The sequence below is a fragment of the Phyllobates terribilis genome, unplaced genomic scaffold (genome assembly GCF_046119375.1).
Source record: "Phyllobates terribilis strain yellow unplaced genomic scaffold, ASM4611937v1 Scaffold_3__8_contigs__length_932513732, whole genome shotgun sequence".
Taxonomy (NCBI): Eukaryota; Metazoa; Chordata; class Amphibia; order Anura; family Dendrobatidae; genus Phyllobates; species Phyllobates terribilis.
In genome coordinates this window covers 63,095,119-63,115,091 of record NW_027362763.1, presented here as the reverse complement: position 1 = coordinate 63,115,091, position 19,973 = coordinate 63,095,119, and the positions used below count along the sequence as shown (strand labels likewise).

At 40.5% G+C, this 19,973-nt stretch overlaps 1 protein-coding gene across 3 annotated transcripts in view; it reads right to left on the bottom strand.

Annotated features, from left to right (window-relative positions):
• The window catches only part of SUPT3H (SPT3 homolog, SAGA and STAGA complex component), a 633,482-nt gene that overhangs the window by 161,084 nt on the left and 452,425 nt on the right, over nucleotides 1-19,973 (bottom strand). For all 3 annotated transcript variants that reach the window (XM_073673939.1, XM_073673940.1, XM_073673941.1), the window contains one exon: nucleotides 2,369-2,444. In XM_073673939.1, coding sequence (XP_073530040.1) covers nucleotides 2,369-2,444 — 76 coding nt within the window. The remainder of the gene's footprint in view (nucleotides 1-2,368; nucleotides 2,445-19,973) is intronic.

The following is a 19,973-nucleotide window of genomic DNA, read 5'->3' as shown; positions in this document are numbered from 1 at the left end:
CATAACGGAGCACAGTATTCCAAGTGTGGTCTGACCAGTGCTTTGTACAGTGGAAGAACAATGTTCTCATCCTTTGCAGCTATACCTCTTCTGATACATCCCATTACCCTGTTTGCCCTTACAGCAGCGGCCTGACTTTGGGCACTCCAATTTAGTTTGGTATCAATCAAGATGCCCAAGTCCTTCTCCATCTCTGAATTCCCCAATGATTTCCCATTCAGTGAGTACTGGTGACTTCCATTTTTCCTTCCCATATGTATGACCTTACATTTCTCCTCGTTAAACCTCATTTGCCATTTAATGCTCCACCTACCCAGCTTATCCAAATCCCTCTGTAGGTCTGCACTGTCCTCTTTTGTATTAATTGTTTTACATAACTTTGTGTCATCTGCAAATATTGATATTTTACTATTTATCCCGTTGACTATGTCGTTAATAAAGATATTAAATAACATTGGACCTAGTACAGACCCCTGTGGTACCCCACTAGTGACGCTTACCCAATCTGAGTATATTCCATTTATAACCACCCTCTGCCTTCTATCCTTTAGCCAGTTTGCTACCCACTTGCAGACATTTTCCCCCAGCCCCATCATTCTCATTTTGTATACCAACCTATTATGTGGCACGCTATCGAACGCTTTTGAGAAGTCGAGATACACGACATCCACTGGTTCCCCCTGATCTACTCGAGAGCTAACCTCCTCGTAGAAGTCAATCAGGTTTGTTTGGCAGGAGCGATTCCTCATGAATCCATGTTGGTTCGGGATTAAAAGATTATTAGCATCAAGATACTCCGTAATTGCCTCTTTAATGAAGCTTTCAAAAATTTTGCCCACAAAGGACGTCAGACTCACCGGCCGATAGTTTCCGGCGTCACTTTTCGCTCCCTTTTTGAATATTGGCACTACATTCGCCTGTCGCCAATCAAGTGGTACAGACCCAGTCTCAACAGAGTCCTTAAATATAAGATATAACGGTCTGTCTATCACATTACTTAGTTCCCTTAGTACCCGTGGGTGTATGCCATCAGGTCCTGGTGATTTGTTTATTTTAATGTTACTGAGGCGTTTCTGTACCCCAGCTTGGGTTAGATTTGTCATACTTAGTGGAGGATTAAGCTTGTCACTTCTCATTTCTACTGTTAGTTCTATTTCCTTTGTGAAAGTTGTCGAAAAAAAATTATTTAATAGATTAGCTTTATCCTCATCTTTCTCTATGATTTTGCCTTCCTCAATTTTTATCGGTCCAATATTATTCGATTTAATCCTTTTACTATTTATATACGTAAAGAACAGTTTGAGATTTGATCTACTTTCCCTAGCAATACGTCTCTCTGTTTCCTCCTTCGCTATTTTTATTTGTTTTTTGCAGGTTCTCGTTTTTTCCTTGTAACACATTAGTGCCTCCTTACTGTTTTCCTGTTTTAATCTCTTGAATGCCTCTTTTTTGCTATTTAACGCCCCTTTTACGTTCTTGTTCAACCATATTGGTTTCCTCTTATTTCTGGCCCTTTTATTCCCATACGGTATATATCTCTCGCACTGAGTATTCAGAATTCTTTTGAAGGTTTCCCATTTACTATTCGTATTTCCTTTGATTAAGAACTTTGTCCCAGTCTATAAGTTGAAGGTTTTCTTTCAGCTGATCAAACTTCGCCCTCCTAAAGTTTAATGTTTTTGTTGTTCCCTTATTGATAACCCTACTGAAGGGCATTTTGAAGTCGATAATATTATGATCGCTATTACCTAGGTGCCCCCCTATCTGTACCTCAGTTATTCTATCAGGCCTATTAGTCAATATTAAGTCCAACACGGCCGTCCCTCTCGTTGGTTCCTGCACTAGTTGGGAGAGATAATTATCCTTAATATTTGTCAAGAACCTTTTTCCTTTCTGAGATCTACAGGTTTCTGTTTCCCAGTCAATATCCGGGTAGTTGAAATCCCCCATTACAATCACTTCATTATGTTTTGCTACTTTGTCTATTTGTCCTAATAGCAGATTCTCAATCTCCTCCAACGATCAACAAGTTGTCAATTATCCGACGGACAGGTGGTAACTTGTTTCCTTTGAATGTACACTGGTGTAGCCCAATTTAAATTCTTTAATGTCAAGGGCAACTTTGTTTCTCTAGGAGCTTTCTAATTTTTTCTAATTTTTAATCAGTATCTTATGTCAGATTTTAAGGGAGATTCTTATTGATTTTGGAGTCTATTGCTCTATTAACTTTAGTCTGCCATGGTTTTCTTACGACTTCTCTTGCACTCTCTATTTTTGTGCAAATTCTTAGCCACATATTTCACATACAGAATTTCACATTTACGATACAAAATGTAAAAAAAAAAATGGAAAAAGGACACAAACTTACAAAAACTGAGCTGCCGACTTTCACAGAATTCAGCATACTGCGCAGAGTCCATATTCCGCGTTTGTTTGTCAGCTCTCTGTAAGGGTAAAAAAAAAAAAATTTCATCGTATTTAAGATACAAATTGTGTCAATTTTTACCGTTCTGCAAATCCAATGGGAATGGTTTAGAGGGTATCTACGCTTAATTTTTTTTTTTAAATACGTCTTAGGCACTGAAACACCCTGCAGATCAGAGGGCGTCCCAGTCCTGAGACCTTTACTGATCGCTCAACAGACTTGTCAGAAACTCCTGAGGCAGGAGCACAAATCGTGTGGATTTTTGTGCCTATTCTAAAACAGGCACAAGTAGATACACTTCTTCTTCAGGATATAACCACATATTCTAAAACAGTAGTATCTGTGCCTTGATCCCCCGGCCGGTCTTGGTTCTTCTAGCTCCCGTGATAACGTGACAACACGTGACTGCTGCAGTCATCATGCACTGACACAACACATCATTGCTGGCGCCAGCAGAGACCGGCAAAAGACTAAGGAAAGGGAACACCAGAGGATTGAATCAGCTACTATAGAATCTGATTGCAGATTTTTTTCCTTCACCCATCAAAAAAGAAAATCTGCAATAAATTCTAGTGCTTTATGCAATGGTAAATCCCAAATTCACACCGCAGGTCACTTTCCCGGTAAAGGTGTGCAGTATTCGCATGAGATTTGTTGATATCTCATCGACTATCCTAATACTGTATTCCCGACTCTTCTACAACTGTATCCCTTATGGATTTTGAGTGCGCACATCCACAGAGACAGTCCAGTGTAGGAAATCAAATTTTCCAGAGCTGCTCTTCTTAATGCAGTCAATAGCTTACAGGGACTGTTTTGATTGTGTCAGCAAAGACAGGGAATGGGGAGAAGAGAGAAAAGAAGGGAGAGGAAATAAAAGAGTAAAAAAGAAGACAAGAGAGAAGTGGAGGAGGGAGTAAGAGAAGAGGGAGGGGAAAATAAAACAGGGAAGGGGAGGGGATTGGAGATGAATACAGAGCAGAGGAGAAGAGAGGGGGAAGACAGAACTGAGCAGAGGAGAAATATAAAAAAAGAGGAAATGAGAAGAAAGGAGAAAAGAAGAAATGAGAAGTGAAGCAAAGAGAAGAGAGAAGAAGGGAAGAGAACAAAATGAAAAAAAAAGAAGTGAAGATAGGAGAGAAGAGAAATGAGAATAAGAGAAGAAAAGAGGAGAGAAGTGGAGGAGGGAAGGGAGAGTAGAAAAGTGAAGGGGAGGGGATGAATACAGAGCAGAGGAAAAGAGAGGGGGAAGACAGGACTGAGCAGAGGAGTAATATAAAGAAAAAGAGCAAATGAGAAGAAGAAGAGAAAGGAGAAGTGAAGCAAAGAGAAGAGAGAAGAAGGGAAGAGAACAAATGAAAAAAAAAGAAGTGAAGTTAGGAGAGAAGAAGAGAAATGAGAATAAGAGAAGAAAAGAGGAGAGAAGTGGAGGAGGCAGAAGAGGGAAGGGAGAGTAGAGCAGAGAAGGGGAGGGGATTGGAGAGATGAATACAGATCAGAGGAGAAGAGAGGGGGAAGACAGGACTGAGCAGAGGAGAAATATAAAGAAAAAGAGCAAATGAAAAGAAAGGAGAAAAGAAGAGAGGAAGTGAAACAAAGATAAGAAGAGAGAAGGGAAGAGAACAAATGAAAAAAAGGAGAACTGAAGATAGGAAAAGAGAAATGAGAAAAGAAGAAAAGAAGAGAGCGGAGGAGATAAGTGATGTATAGAAAGAGGAGAAGAGAGAAAAAAAAGAGGCAAGGAGAAAAGAGTAGAGGAGAAGACAAGAGAAAAGGAGAGTAAATAGAGGAGAGAAGAAGGGAATATAGGTAGAAAAGAAGAGGATAATAGAGAAGAGGAAAAGAGAAGAGAGGGGTTGTTTCAATGACTATCACAAATTTACAAAAGAAATACAACATTTCTGCATAGAAAATTAAACATCGTATTTTGGTTGCTAGGAAGATCAGATTTGCAGTGGGCTGACTTATATGTATCAATAATGGTCATTAATATTTTAGGGGAATGCAGAATGTTAAATAAAGTATATTTCTGGCAGCTGGAGGTCATCCCGGAGATCATGACATTCATAATATTACTATCCTGCCTTATCCAGGCCTCCAGCAGCACAACTGACCAACCACTTCTTAGAAAATCATGATCTCTAATGGTGGTGAAATTCCTCTGCTGACTTCTCCCAGTCTACACAGAAAAGCTGGCAAGGGAATTGCAGACAACATTAAGCATATGGTGCGTGCTCCAGTAACGAGGGCAAAAACTAGAATATTTCAGGATTTTCTTCAAACATATAGTGAAAAATGAGAATAATAACAAAAATAAAACATGGTATAAATACTGTAAAATAAGCTATTCTCCAATAATACATTCCCTTTAACTTTATAACAGTATAAAATATATCTGGAGGAAACATGGAAGAAAGAAAATTGTGGAACTGAACCATCCGTAAGAAAAAGAAAAAACGTCTTGAAGATGATTTATTTTGCATCTCCTCGGCTGGCCCAGATATTTTAATTCAGGATATAGTTCTGTTTTTTTATGTGGGTTTGATTTGGACGGAGATCAGATGCCACATTATTCTGAAATAAACTGTAACATCTTCTGACAAATATTCATATCCAAATGTCCCATGATATTACATGCTTTTCCTCAAGGAGAGGCAGCAATATTTTATCTCGATCCAACTGGAATTTGGTCGCAGATCAAACTTTTGAAATGTGTTAAAAGTCTCGTTTATTCAATAGAAATGGTAACAGATAATTGGGTTGTGCTAGTAGCTAAGATGGAAATTCATTACAAGGATATCAGATCACCAAGAAACTTCCATCTGCGAACAGGCTGGGAGTTCGGTACTTGAAACGCGGCTGAAAATGCATCCAAAGTCCATTCCATCACGTCAAGAAGTTTCTGTGTCAAATCAGTACTTAATTAGATGTGTCACCAGCCAGAAAGCCTTGATCGGAGGAGGCCTCAGCAAACTCATCTGATGATCTGGATTATTTTTCTATTTTGCTGAATTCTAGATGAAATCTTACATTTTTCTGGCACCCCTGGGTCCAAATATTGAGAGTCCTTTCCTGCACAATCATAGCTTACAAAAAGAGCCCCATAATTTTCCATCGAAAAACCCGGTTGACATTCATTTTTGACACTATTTCGAAAACCACTCCCGTAAGTGACATGTACTTTATTGTAATGATTTCCAAGCAAATTCTACTCAAAAACCTCTTTAGCAGACTTGGTGCGAATTTATTCGCACATCCCATTCCACCGGCCATGACAGTGGGCCACGGCTGCACAGGAGCGAGAGAACCGTCACTTACCTGCTGACATAGCCGGCTCTTCTTTGGATTAATCGGCCTGTCGCGATGTCATCTTTTTTGTGTGACGTTCATGTGAGGTCGTGCCAAGTCAGCTGTTTAAAAGAAGAGCCAGGGATGATGGCAGGGAAGAGGCGGTTCTCCCATCTCTGTCGCTGATGGAATAGGATGTGAACCGATTCACGCCAACTCTACTTATTAGCCAGCCTGACACGATGTTATTATTTATTTATATAGCGCCATTGATTCCATGGTGCTGTACATAAGAAGGGGTTACATACCAAATACAGATATCACTTACAGTAAATGAATTAACAATGATAGACTGATACAGAGGGAAGAGGCCCTGCCCTTGTGGGCTTACATTCTGCAGGAACGGGGAAGGAGACAGTAGGTTGGGGGGTTGCAGTAGCTCCGGTGGTGGGGATGCGGCAGCGAGGTCATGGCAGGCTGTAAGCTTGTTTGAAGAGATGGGTTTTCAGGTTCCGTCTGAAGGATCCGAATGTGGCGGATAATCAGACGTGTTGGGGCACAGAATTCAGGAGGATGGGGGATATTCAGGAGAAGTCTTGGAGGTGACTGGATGAGGAACGAATAAGTGTGGAGGAGAGAAGGAGGTCTTGGGAGGACCGGAGATTACGCAAGGGAGTATACCGGCCGATTAGTTCAGAGATGTATGGAGGAGAAAGGTTATGGACGGCTTTGTACATCAGTGTTAGTAGTTTGAACTGGATACGCTGGGCAATTGGAAGCCATTGAAGGGATTTGCAAAGCGGGATAGCAAAGGAGTAATATGTTGCTTGTGTGTTGCACCAGGTCGGCTAATCAAAAGAAGAGCCGAGGAGCAAAGCATTAAAGGGGTTGTCTACTACTAGGACAACCCCTTCTTGAACTAAACGTTTGGCCCTGATAAAATAAAAAAACCTATACTCCCTTCCCGTGCTGGCGCCGTTCCAGCAGTGTCAACACTCCCTGTCCCGGGTCTGTGATGTGGTGGAATGACACGTGGTGCCCGGCACCCAATTAAAGCTGGTATCACTGTCCACGCCTTCGGACAAATCGAACATGAAGAGGAAGTCCTGGGCTGCAGCTGCTCTCTGATTTCCTCTTCATGTTCAATTCGAAAGGAGGTGGAGACAGCGACGCAAACGCTGATTAGGTGCTGGGTATCACGTGTCATTCCACCGCAACACAGCCTCAGGACAGCAAGTGCCAACGCCGCTGGAATGGCGCCAGCATGGGAGGGGAGTATAGGTTTTGCTTATTTTATCGGGGCCAAACATTTAGTTCAAGAAGGGGTTGACCTAGTAGTGGACAACCCCTTTTAGAGGAGGTTCTCCTGCTCCCACGCTAAGACCACAGAACACTGTCATGACCAATGGATAGGGATGTGCAAAAAAAATTTCGCCAACAGGAATTAAAGTTTCTGCCACAAATTTCTGCTGTGAACTCCAGAGCAAGTATACGTTGGATTTTTCCAACTTGCATTTACTTTGTGTGAACATACCCGTAAGTTAAGCTTCCCGTCATCTTCACAGTTTTCTTTAAAAGGAATTTAATTAATCTATGAAATATAGACTATACAATGCAGCTCAGTATTTTTAACTGCAGAGTTTTGCAAACTTTAGAGTTTTCCATTAAGCAGAGCACCAACATTGCCCCTTCACTAGAGAGCAGTCTTGGTAACAGAAAAGTCGTCTTAAGTAAAAAGAAAAAAATCCAATCTGCTCCTTAATTATGAAACCGTCGTTAGAGGTGTAATTAGCTGGACTAGCTGCTCCTGAGCCATTTCCCTACATGCAGTAACATAAACATGGAAGCCGGAATACTCTTGAAGTGCTCCAGAACATCAGCGAGGCTCATGTTGGCTCGCCTCATCGCAGGCCAGAAATCAGATCTAAGCGATCTCAATCTATTTATTTTTGTTCTACTCCGATGGGCACTTAGCTACCCAGGAACTGAAACCTACTGAAAGAAAAACAACGTTAAGGTAAAAAATGTATCCTAAGAAAGTAATTCAAACCTCAATTAAAATTAAAACAAACTGGAAATAGTAAAACATTCAATGCCAAAAGCGAATGGTTGTAATCGCTGAAGAAATGGGGGGGGGGAGCTAAAATTTTCTCCACAATAACTGTACCTTATGTGGCAGTGGAGGCACGGGAGGATAGGAATGGGTGGACATTCAGCACACGACAAATGGGGGCAGTCATCTTCATTAGCAGTGGTCTTCAACTGTTGGTTTTCTAGCTGTTGTGAAACAACCAATCTCAAAAGGCTCTTGTCCCAAAACCAAAACTTATCGCTTATCTACAGGATAGGTAACAAGTTTCTGATCACAGATTGTCCTACTGCTGGGACCACCAGCATTTTATATTGCACTGACAGACAGGCAATTGCTTAATTTGCCTATCAATGCAAGTGGACTTGCGCTCCATGTACACAGGGTCCAAAAGATCTCCACACCCTCACACAATCATAAATTTATCCCCCATTTTGACATGATACAAACAAATTTGTCCTCCCTCTGCTGCTGACGGCTCTACATGGTCCTGTGCATGTTGGCTTTCTATAACTCGGCACAAACGTATGTGGGCACACTCTGAGGCCTTATCGGCCGCATGAGTATTCAGGTAGATTGTGCTCAAGCCACTACTGTCATATCTTACTACTTTGCTGGGCTCTGTTGCATCTTCGTCTCTGAGTCTGCTGACATACAGAAGAATACAGTGGAATAGCAGAGCTGGGTATGTCAGCAGACTCACAGACGAAGAAACAGCAGAATCCAGAGGAATAGCAGAGCTGGGTATCTTCATGTGTGAGACTGCCGACATACCCAGCTCTGCTATTCTGCTGTATCTTCATCTGTGAGTTGGCTGACATATTGAGCTGTGCTGTTCTGCTGCGTTTTCATCAATGAGTCTGCATATATTCTCAGCACTGTTTCACTGCTGAGCTCTGCTGCATCTTCATCTCTGAATCTGCCGAATATCCATCTCTGCTATTCCGCTGGACTCTGCAGCATCCTAATCTAGCACTGCTTCACTGCGGAATCTTCATCTGTGAGTCTCCTGACATACTCAGCTTTGTTACTCCGCTGGGCTATGATACATCACACAATCTTGCTCCTTCACTGGATCTCAGGCTTCCCTATGGTCCACTACAGGATCCATTCCTCCAGCTGCCATCCAGAATCTACAGCCTGCGCTTTTTACACTGATTTATTCCATAGGCTGACCTCCTATTTCTAGCTATTGCCATATGAAACTCTTGGTATACTAACATTCCATAACTATATAATCTGTCTTTAAAACTTTATCAGCATAGTTAATCATAATGAAGATTTTGCCCAAACACTGGCATCCTCAGCCTCTAGTCAGGCAGCTATGGCAATATGTCGCACCACCGGTGGCTACCTTCCAGTCTTTAGGTTTATATTTGCCACCATCATCTCACTTAAACACTCCGGATGACTGAACATTCTCAAATCAATATGTAACACAATTATAGTGGACACCCAATAGTACAGTTATATGAAAAAGTTTGGGCACCCCTATTAATCGTAATGTTTTATAAAAATTGGTGTTTTTGCAACAGCTATTTCAGTTTGATATATGTAATAACTGTTGGACACAGTAATGTTTCTGCCTTGAAATGAGGTTTATTGTACTAACAGAAAATGTGCAATCTGCATTCAAACAAAATTTTACAGGTGCATAAGTATGGGCACCCTTATCATTTTCTTGTTTTAAATACTCCTACCTACTTTTTACTGACTTACTAAAGCACTTTTTTTGGTTTTGTAACCTCATTGAGCTTTGAACTTCATAGCCAGGTGTATGGAATCATGAGAAAAGCTACTTAAAGTGGCCACTTGCAAGTTGTTCTCCTGTTTGAATCTCCTCTGAAGAGTGGCATCATGGGCTCCTCAAAACAACTGTCAAATGATCTGAAAACAAAGATTATTCAACATAGTTGTTCAGGGGAATGATACAAAAAGCGGTCTCAGCGATTTAACCTGTCAGTTTCCACTGTGAGGAACATAGTAAGGAAATGGAAGAACACAGGGACAGTTCTTGTTAAGGCCAGAAGTGGCAGGCCAAGAAAAACATCAGAAAGGCAGAGAAGAAGAATGGTGAGATCAGTCAAGGACAATCCTCAGACCACCTCCAGAGAGCTGCAGCATCAACTTGCTGCAGATGGTGTCACTGTGCATCGGTCAACTATACAACGCACTTTGCACAAGGAGAAGCTGTATGGGAGAGTGATGCGAAAGAAGCCGTTTCTGCAAGCACGCCACAAACAGAGTCGGCTGAGGTATGCAAAAGCACATTTGGAGAAGCCAATTTCTTTTTGGAAGATGGTCCTGTGGACTGATGAAACCAAGATTGAGTTGTTTGGTCATACAAAAAGGCGTTATGCATGGCGGCAAAAAAACACAGCATTCCAAGAAAAACACTTGCTACCCACAGTAAAATTTGGTGGAGGTTCCATCATGCTTTGGGGCTGTGTGGCCAATGCCAGCATCGGGAATCTTGTTAAAGTTGAGGGACGCATGGATTCCACTCAGTATCAGCAGATTCTTGACAATAATGTTCAAGAATCAGTGACAAAGTTGAAGTTACGCAGGGGATGGATCTTTCAGCAAGACAATGATCCAAAACACCGCTCCAAATCTACTCAGGTATTCATGCAGAGGAACAATTACAATGTTCTGGAATGGCCATCCCAGTCCCCAGACCTGAATATCATTGAACATCTGTGGGATCATTTGAAGAGGGCTGTCCATGCTCGGCGACCATCAAACTTAACTGAACTGGAATTGTTTTGTAAAGAGGAATGGTCAAAAATACCTTCATCCAGGATCCAGGAAATCATTAAAAGCTACAGGAAGTGACTAGAGGCTGTTATTATTGCAAAAGGAGGATCCACTAAATATTAATGTCACTTTTCTGGTGAGGTGCCCATACTTATGCACCTGTCAAATTTAGTTTGAATGCAGATTGCACATTTTCTGTTAGTACAATAAACCTCATTTCAAGGCAGAAACATTACTGTGTCCAAAGTTATTACATATATCAAACTGAAATAGCTGCTGCAAAAACACCAATTTTTATAAAACATTAAGCTTAAGATTAATAGGGGTGCCCAAACTTTTTCATATAACTGTATGTTTCCAGACAAAAGCTAGTCATACACACGTAATAAAATCTAATGATCCTTCCAGATCAGTAGGAGGATCAGTGACAACCCATAAGCCAATGAATGGCCCATTAGAAATCCTTGAAACATAATTAAGGGATATTAGTTGAACCAGCGATACCCATCTGTAAAAAGCAATTTTGGGCTTCGAGCCTCAAAAGGGACTTAGCTGGGCTAAGAGGCCATTGATGCAACTCTCTCATTAAAAAAATTCCATTTGTAAATCTCTAATACAACAAAAAGAGTTACAGCATTTGAAAATAGGGAAGGAAAAAAGTGGGGAGAGGGACTGTAGAATTGTCTGACGGTCCCCCCCCACCCATTTCCGTCAACTGTTTCTTGCAATTTCCTACATGTTGGCAGACAGGCTGATCGCCTCCATACCACGCCGCATTGATGCAGTAATTGATGCAAAAGGAGCCCCGACCAAGTATTGAGGGCATTTACTGAACATACATTTCAGCAGGACAACATTTCGGATTTTAAAATAATTTTTCAAGCTGTTCTTATAAAGTATTCTAATTTACTTTCCGTACCCACTGTATAATATGTATATACATACAGTCAATCAGCAGCTGTTGATCGGCTGCAGCGTTCACATTTTATCAGGTCAGAACAATATCTGTAGTACTCTTATTTATACGTACAGGTGCTTCTCACAAAATTAGAATATCATCAAAAAGTTCAATTTATTTCAGTTCTTCATACAAAAAGTGAAACTCATATATTATATAGAGTCATTACACACAGAGTGATCTATATCAAGTGTTTATTTCTGTTAATGTTGATGATTCTGGCTTACAGCCAATGAAAACACAAAAGTCATTATCTCAGTAAATTAGAATACTTTATAACAACAGCTTGAAAAATGTTTAAAATCAGAAATGTTGTCCTACTGAAATGTCTGTTCAGTAAATGCACTCAATACTTGGTCGGGCTCCTTTTGCACCAAATACTGCATCAATGCGGCAATGTGGCATGGAGGCGATCAGCCTGTGGCCCTGCTAAGGGGTTATGGAAGCCCAGGTTGCTTTGATAGCAGCCTTCAGCTCGTCTGCATTGTTGGGTCTGGTGTCTCATCTTCCTCTTGACAATACCCCATAGATTCTCTATAATAGATTCTCTATGGGGTTAAGGTCAGGCGAGTTTGCTGCCAATCAAGCACAGTGATACTGTTGTGTGTAAACCAGGTATTGGTACTTTTGGCCGTGTGGACAGGCGCCAAGTCCTGCTGGAGAATGACATTTCCATCTCCAAAAAGCTTGTCGGCAGAGGGAAGCATGAAGTGCTCTAAAATGTCCTGGTAGACGGCTGCACTGACTTTGGTCTTGATAAAACACAGTGGACCTACACCAGCAGATGACATGGCTCCCCAAACCATCACTGATTGGGGACACTTCACACTAGACCTCAAGCAGATAGGATTGTGGCCTCTCCATTCTTCCTCCAGACTCTGGGACCTTGATTTCCAAATGAAAATTGGAACTCTGGGACCTTGTGGAGTGTGTCAATGACTGCCTTCTGGACATCTGTCAAGTCAGCAGTCTTCCCCATGATTGTGGAGCCTACTGAAACAGACTAAGAGATTCTTTTAAACACTTAGGAAGCGTTTGAAGGTGTTTTTTGTTAATTATTTTAATTTACTGAGATAATGGCTTTTGTGTTTTCATTGGCTGTAAGCCATAATCATCAACATTAACAGAAATAAACACTTGAAATAGATCACTCTGTTTGTAATGACTCTATATAATATATGAGTTTCACTTTTTGTATCGAAGAACTGAAATAAATTAACTTTTTGATGCTATTCTAATTTTGTGAGAAGCACTTGTATATACGTCTTCTCTCTCTCACTATTTTAACTAGGGAGCGCCTCCCTACCTCTCCTCCTTTTTCAGATATAGTATTATTTCAGAATAGACTTTCTTAATCCAATGAGAAGTAACAAAATCATTCAAAAAGGAGTCGATGCACAATTAAAACGCTTTGCTTTCTCAAGGTCTCGTAATCCAGAGACGTTTGTTTCTTACATTGTTATGAAAGTCCAAACTATGTATCTTTAATCTGTCCAACCAAAATTGCATTTCTTTCAGTTTCTACGTATGAAGTTCTACGATGTGAAGAAGCTAAGAACTGCTATCTTCAGTCGTTACCTCTACAGTCTACCTCACCGCAAAGGAAATCTTGGCATGGAGAAGGCCCATGTGATTGCCGGGCATGCTTACAAAAACAAACCAAAAGAAAAAAAAGGACCAGCGACCTTGCTGATTTACTCACAACTAAAAGGACAATCAAAATACTCCCGAGAAAAAAAAAATGAAGCAATAAACGAATAAAAAAAAAACACAAAAACATGAGGGAGGTTTCAGCCAATATTAAACCCACAGACTAAACAGCACTAATTATAATCACAGTTCGGGACACTATCGTGTGACTGACGGTAAAAACGTCTGAAAGTGTGCCCAGATATATTGCTGGTTTCTCAGAATCTATAGTAAATGAGTAAAAAAGAATACAATTTGTATGAGAACCACACGTGAACTTATAGCGCTTCTCGGTTGTGGACAATCCGCACTTTCGAGAAAGCCCTTAGAGAGGACCTTTCATCAAAGTTTTCATGTTGATCTGGACACACCATATAATAGTGGCTGTACAGCAGAATAAAAAGTTGTTTTTTGTTTAGTTTAGCCTCTCCATAGAGGAGATATCAGAGTATTTGGCACTTATAAGGTTAATTTATAAGTCCAAGTGAGTGTCACCAGAGAGATTTCACTGGGGGGGGGGGGTGGACTTTTTCCTGTTTTTGATGCTGTCCAATCATAAACAGGCTGAAGCACACTGGGGAAAGAAGAACAAGCCCCCACAATAGCTTAGAACAGGCTCACTTTGAAAGAAGTATTGTCAAACAGTCTGCTTTCCCCGCTGCAGAGTGATGATATGTGCTGGAGAACAGCAGACCCGAGTGTGATTAACAGCTTTCAGCTCTCATATCCAGCAGTCAGTGTGGGGGGAGGTGGGGCAGTGCTGCAGAGTTGAGTCTCATTACAAATACTTCTAGTAACTCTGAGAGCACATATAAGCTATTGTCAGGGCGTGTTCTTCTGTCCCCAGTGTGTTGCTGCCTGCTTACGATTGGTTACAATCAGAAACAGGAAGAAGTACACGCCCCCAGTGAAATCTCTCTGGTAATGCCCACTTATACTTTAAGAAATAAACTATTTAGGTGCCAAATACTTTGATCTCTAATATCTCCAAAAGTAAGGGACAAAATTAAAAAAAAAAAAAAAAAAGGTATATTCTTTTCTGTAGCACCGATTAAATTGTGTGTCTAGTTCAACATGAAAAATTTGGTGAAAGGTCCTCTTTAATAATCAGCCTATGCTGTTCTTTGGGGAAAGTTGGAGGAAATTTTTAAAGTCCCTGCAGCGCCACCACAGGGGGAATGAAGTATTGCACAGTATCCATTCAAATCAATGTGTTGTATATGTTATGCAGGACGGGGAAGGTCCTCCTCGTTTCAGTTCTCCATTCTGGCCAAATGATGAGAATCTTGAACGGATGACCTCACCCTCTATTAGCTCAAAATTCACTGACAAGGTATAAAAATATGTTTTTGCACTCTTGGCATACTGGAGGTGTCCACCCTTTAGTTCCCATGAATATCATGATCCATTTTAGGACAAAGGAATTATTCATTTTTGTGCTTTTCTTTTTTTCTCACCTTCTTCCAAGAGCTATAACTTTTTTATTCTTCCATTAAGATAGACATACGAAGGCTTGTTTTTTTGCGGGTTTATAGTGTTGATTGACACCATTCACGTTACCATATAATGTACTAAAAATCATGAATAAAATTCCAAGTGGGATGAAGTGGTGGGAAAAAAAATGCAGTTCCACCATAGTTTTTTGGGTTTTGTTTCTACTGCATTCGTTGTGTGGTGAATATGGCCTGGAAACATGATTGTCCATGTCAGTTCAATTATGGTGATACCAAATGTGAATTTTTTCCATTTAAGTGATGAAAAAAGAAATCAGAAAATTGTAAAAAAAAAAAGTTTTGCTTTGTTTCGCCATTTTTCAAGACCCATGACATTTTTATTATTCTGTTGAGGGAGATGTGGGGGTTTATTATTTGCGAGGCGAGCAGACATATTTATTGATACCAATTCCTTGTACAAACAACATTTTGATAATTTTTAATTACATTTTTTCAGGAAGGTGAGGTGACCAAAAACAACACAATTCTGATGTTTTGATTTTTTTTTTCTTTACAGTATTTACCATAGGGGTTAATTAATTTCATATTCTGCTAGAAAGGACTTTATGGAACGCAGAGATACTTAATATATTTAATTTTTTTTAAATATATTTTAAAAAACTTTTTTTTTAACATTATTTTTGTAATTACTTTAGAGGACTTGAATCTGCAATTGTTTTATCACTTGTACTATATACTGCAATACCACTGTCAAGATTCTGTTGTCCAATAACCCGGGACCAGGGGCTCCAACCCTGTCCCTAATGCTAGGGGTACCCTAGCTACCCCTGCTCCCTAGGTTACTTCTGATGATGAAGATGTTGGGGCCACGTACCTTGCTGCTCTCCTGAATCAGCCCTTATCTGTTCCCTCCCCATCCCAGAGAAGTGGGTAGGAATACTGTATTTCAATACATAAACCAGACAAACAGGGAAAGGGCATACAGGAATAAAAGAAAACATCAAACACACAAAATATGCACCCACAGACAACAGAGGGAAAACACCGAAGGAATTAGGAAGGTAAACAAAGTTAGAAGAGGATGGGACTATGCACATAACCAAATCACCAAGCAGCAGTCACAGAACAACTCTCCTTAAATGCCTCTACCGAACACCGAACCCTCCGCTCTTCACCAGGCAGCGCAAGACTTAACACTGGCAATCCAGATTGCCAGAGCAAAGACTATATAGGTCTATATATATATATAGAGGTGAGTGGCTAATACTGCACAGCTGAGAATCTCCAAGAAGGAAGCTACAGAGACTCAAAGCTGAGCAGTTTAACTCCTGCCCTGCTGAAAGAAATAAGCACCATTTAATAGGTGCACTCAGACACTGCTGTCTTCTGGTTTCTCTCTGTCGCGGTAAACCCGTGATAACCACAGTATGTAGTGAACATGCCGGTCTCCTTTGAAGCTCAACATACAGTTGAGTTTCAGAGGAGGACAAAGATGGCAGTGATGGGGAATATAAACATCTCTGAACAGAGTATCACAAAATTATGTTTTGCTTTTTTAAAGTTGGTCTTCTCACGCCACAAATCACAGGACATGTCGCTCCCAGAGGAAAAGCAAAGTAAGGACACCTCTGTGCACTTCTAAATGGTAGTGCTCCCTTTACAGGTGGAAGCAAGGAATCGATCGCTTAGTTTCATAGAGAGGATACAGTTTTCTTCGGTTATTATTTATTTTTAGAGCACCATCGATTCCATTGTGCTGTACATGTGAGGAGGTTACATACAAAATACAAGTATAAAATACAGTTGAGAAACAAACAATGGCAGACTTGTACAGAAAGGAGAGAGCCCCTTCTGGGCTTATATTTACCGGTCCATATCTTTTGCCTCCTTTGGGATTTAAAGGAGGCAAGAAGAGAGATGAAGGTATTCCCTAGTGTAAAAAAAAAACTATCCCCAGTAGTTTATTTTAAAAAAAGCTGTGTTTTTCTCACCCTTCCCCGGTCCTGCGCTGAGTTTATGAAGTCGCTGCTTCAGGTGTCTGATTGTCTGCAGTATTGCCATCACGTAGACAGCACTGCAGTTAATCAATGAGTTTATTGGATCGGGTAGAGGCCCAAAGCTCACTGATTGACTGCAGCGCTGTTGACGTGATTTCCGGAGCAGTACACCAGGAGCAGTAGCAAAGACTTAGCACTGGACCTGAAGAGAGTGAGAAAAGCCCTGTATTTTTTTAAAAAAAATCAACTGCACCCGGGGCATAAGGGTTTTCCAAAATCCCCTAAATATTAAAGTCATAATAAAATTCTGCCACAGTGAAAAAATAAAAAAGAAATTTTTTTTTCCTGTTTTTAGTGATACTTTTGTATTTTACAGTTAACATTGTATTTCGTGACAAAACAACAGATTCTTATTCCTTCTACAGGAAGCAAAGCGTTATCCCCTGAGCAGAGTCAAATGAAGGGTCATTAAGACGAGACCTTAAGGGATTGTCCAAGGTTAGAAAAAAGCAATGCACCTTCAAGGGAAGTGCTTTCTTATTCATTTGAATGGAGATTATCTGCAATACTATACTCAATGGGTGGGCGTGGGTGGTCGAAGACTTCTCTCTCACATACATATCTTCCATCATGTGCATCCCAATTCGCTAGACAATTTTAAGTCCTGCCCATAATCTACAAAGGCACACCCACAAACAATTACGGGAACAAAGACTTTACAGGCACATTTACATAGGACTGACCAATTTGCGACCAATTTTTTTTTTTTTTTTTACAAAAAATGGGTGATTGGCGCTAAGCTACTTTCACAGCTAACATGGACTACCATAATATTACCCTATTGGTCTAGATGGTAAAAAGCCTTTCTCTGTAACGATACTCCAGTACATATAAGCTTGCATATAAGATTTGCAGTTTATGGTTGAAAATGTCATAGCCATTTCCCACATTTATAGAAAAATGTCCATACTAGAGATGGGATGTATGCTGCCGAAGGACTTCCCGACTGATGCAGTATATATACGTCAGGGGGCTGTGCACAGCCGATTCTGACACCCGGGACAGTTTATAAGGCATAGGAATGCTCCTGCATCCCTATGATTTATAAGCGATCAGACTGTAGAAAATGAAAATCCCATAGTGGGACAAAGTTAAAAAGTGGAAAAAGTGAAAAAAAAATTGAAAAAAACTAAAAAATTACAAAATAATAATAAAAAAATAAGTGGAAATTTTATGGAAAAAAAAAGTACATATATTCGGAATCGTCACCAAACGACCAGGCCGGAATGACCTGACCTATAAAACTGTCCCACTAGTTAAACCCTTTAGTGAACACCGTAAGAAAATGAATAAAAAACTAGGCAAAAAACGATCCTTGATCATCATGCCGCCGAACAAAAAGTAGAATAAAACGCGATCAAAATGACGAATGTAAATAAAAATGGTATCACTGAAAACGTCATCTTGTGCCTCAAAAAACAAGCCGCCACACAGCTCCATCAGCCGAAAAATAAAAAAGTTATAGCTCTCAGAATAAAGTAATGCAAAAATAATTATTTTTTCTATAAAATCGTTTTTATTGTGTAAAAAGGCCAAAACATAAAAAAAAACAATATAAATGTAGTACTGCTATAATCGTACTGATCCGAAGAATAAAGCGGCCTTATCAATTTTACCACACGCGGAACGACATGAAAAAAAACAATTGCTGGTTTTTGTTCATTCTGCCTCCCAAAAATCAGAACAGAAAGCGATTAAAATATGGTACCAATAAAAAGTCAACTGGTCCCGAAAAAACAAACCCTTACATGACTCTTCTGGCTGAAATAAAGGAAAATTATAGCTCTCAAAATATGGCGACGCAAAAACTCGTTTTTGCAACAAAAAGCGTCTTTTAGTGTGTGACAGCTGCCAAACATAAAAACCCGCTGTAAATCTGGTATTGCTGTAATCGCACCGACCCGAAGAATAAAATCGTCTAATCACTTATACCGCACGAGGAACGGCGTAAAAAAAAATAAAACAATGCTTCACCTGCTGTTGATTTGTTCATTCTGCCTCCCAAAGATCGCAATAAGGCTCGGTTCACATTTATCTTGCGCTCTGTGCTGAGCACTTAGATCGGAGTTTCCGTGTAAATCTCTGAAATAAGTGATTCAGATGGAACCCCGGCGGAAGATTCCCTGTAATGAGGCAGATGGAGGCACTGTATATGCCGTCTGGCCTGTGATCCGGCGGTGTCCATCTTTTTAGGCATGCATAAAAGTTCTGTCGGCCACAGATTTGAGCACATCTGAAAAGGACATCGCTGAACAGAGGCCAGATGGTGTCCAGAGTAACTCTGCTGCCTCATTATAGTGAATGGATCCCTCGGGGGTTTCATCTGAATCACATCATTCGGAGATTTAGATGGAAACCCCAATATAAGTGCTCAGCGTAGAGTGACGGATAAATGTGATCCAAAATGTTATGTAAAATGTTCCCAACAAAAGCTTCAACTCAATCCACAAAAAAGCAAGTCCCCACTCAGGTCCATTATCTGTCAGTGGAAATATAGAGGACTTCCATGTTACTGGTAGCACAAAGCCAGGCACAAAGGCTATGTTCCTCACCCCCAAAAGAAATTCCGCAAATTCTGCGCTCCAAAATCCAAATGCCCCCCTCCCTTCTGAGCTCCAGTGTGGGATTAAACCGCAGTTAGCGTCCACATTTTTGGCATTTCTGTAGCGATGAGAGCCTGCTTAATTTACAGGTGTGTGTCTCCAGAAGCATGAGCTGGGCACAACATACTGGTCACTACAATGGCTGTCTGCAATTTTCATTCAACAACATACACTGCTGCTTATTTCTGGAAAATACCCATGGAGTCATAATCATCACGACACCTGTAGATACATTTCTAAAGGGGTATCATTCCCAAAATGGGGTCACTTGAGGAGGAATTCTCCTATTCTAGGGGCTCTGTGTATGGAGTCTGCATACTATTCTAGAAAAATCTGAGCTCCAGGAGGCAAATAGTGCTTCGTCCCTTCCGAGCCTCGCCGAGTGGCTAAGCAATACTGCCCAGACACATATGGGGTATTTCTACATTCAGCAGAAATTGGGGGACACATTTTGGTGGCAGTTTTACCCATTTCCCAGTGTAAAAATGTAAATCTGGGGCTAAAACAAAATTTTGGTAGCAAAAATGTAATTATTTTTTCCTTCACTGCCTAATGGTATCAAATTCGATGACCCACCTGAGGTGTCAATATGCTCACTGCACCCCTAGATGAACTCATTGAAAGGTGTAGTTTGTAAAATGTGGTCTCTTATG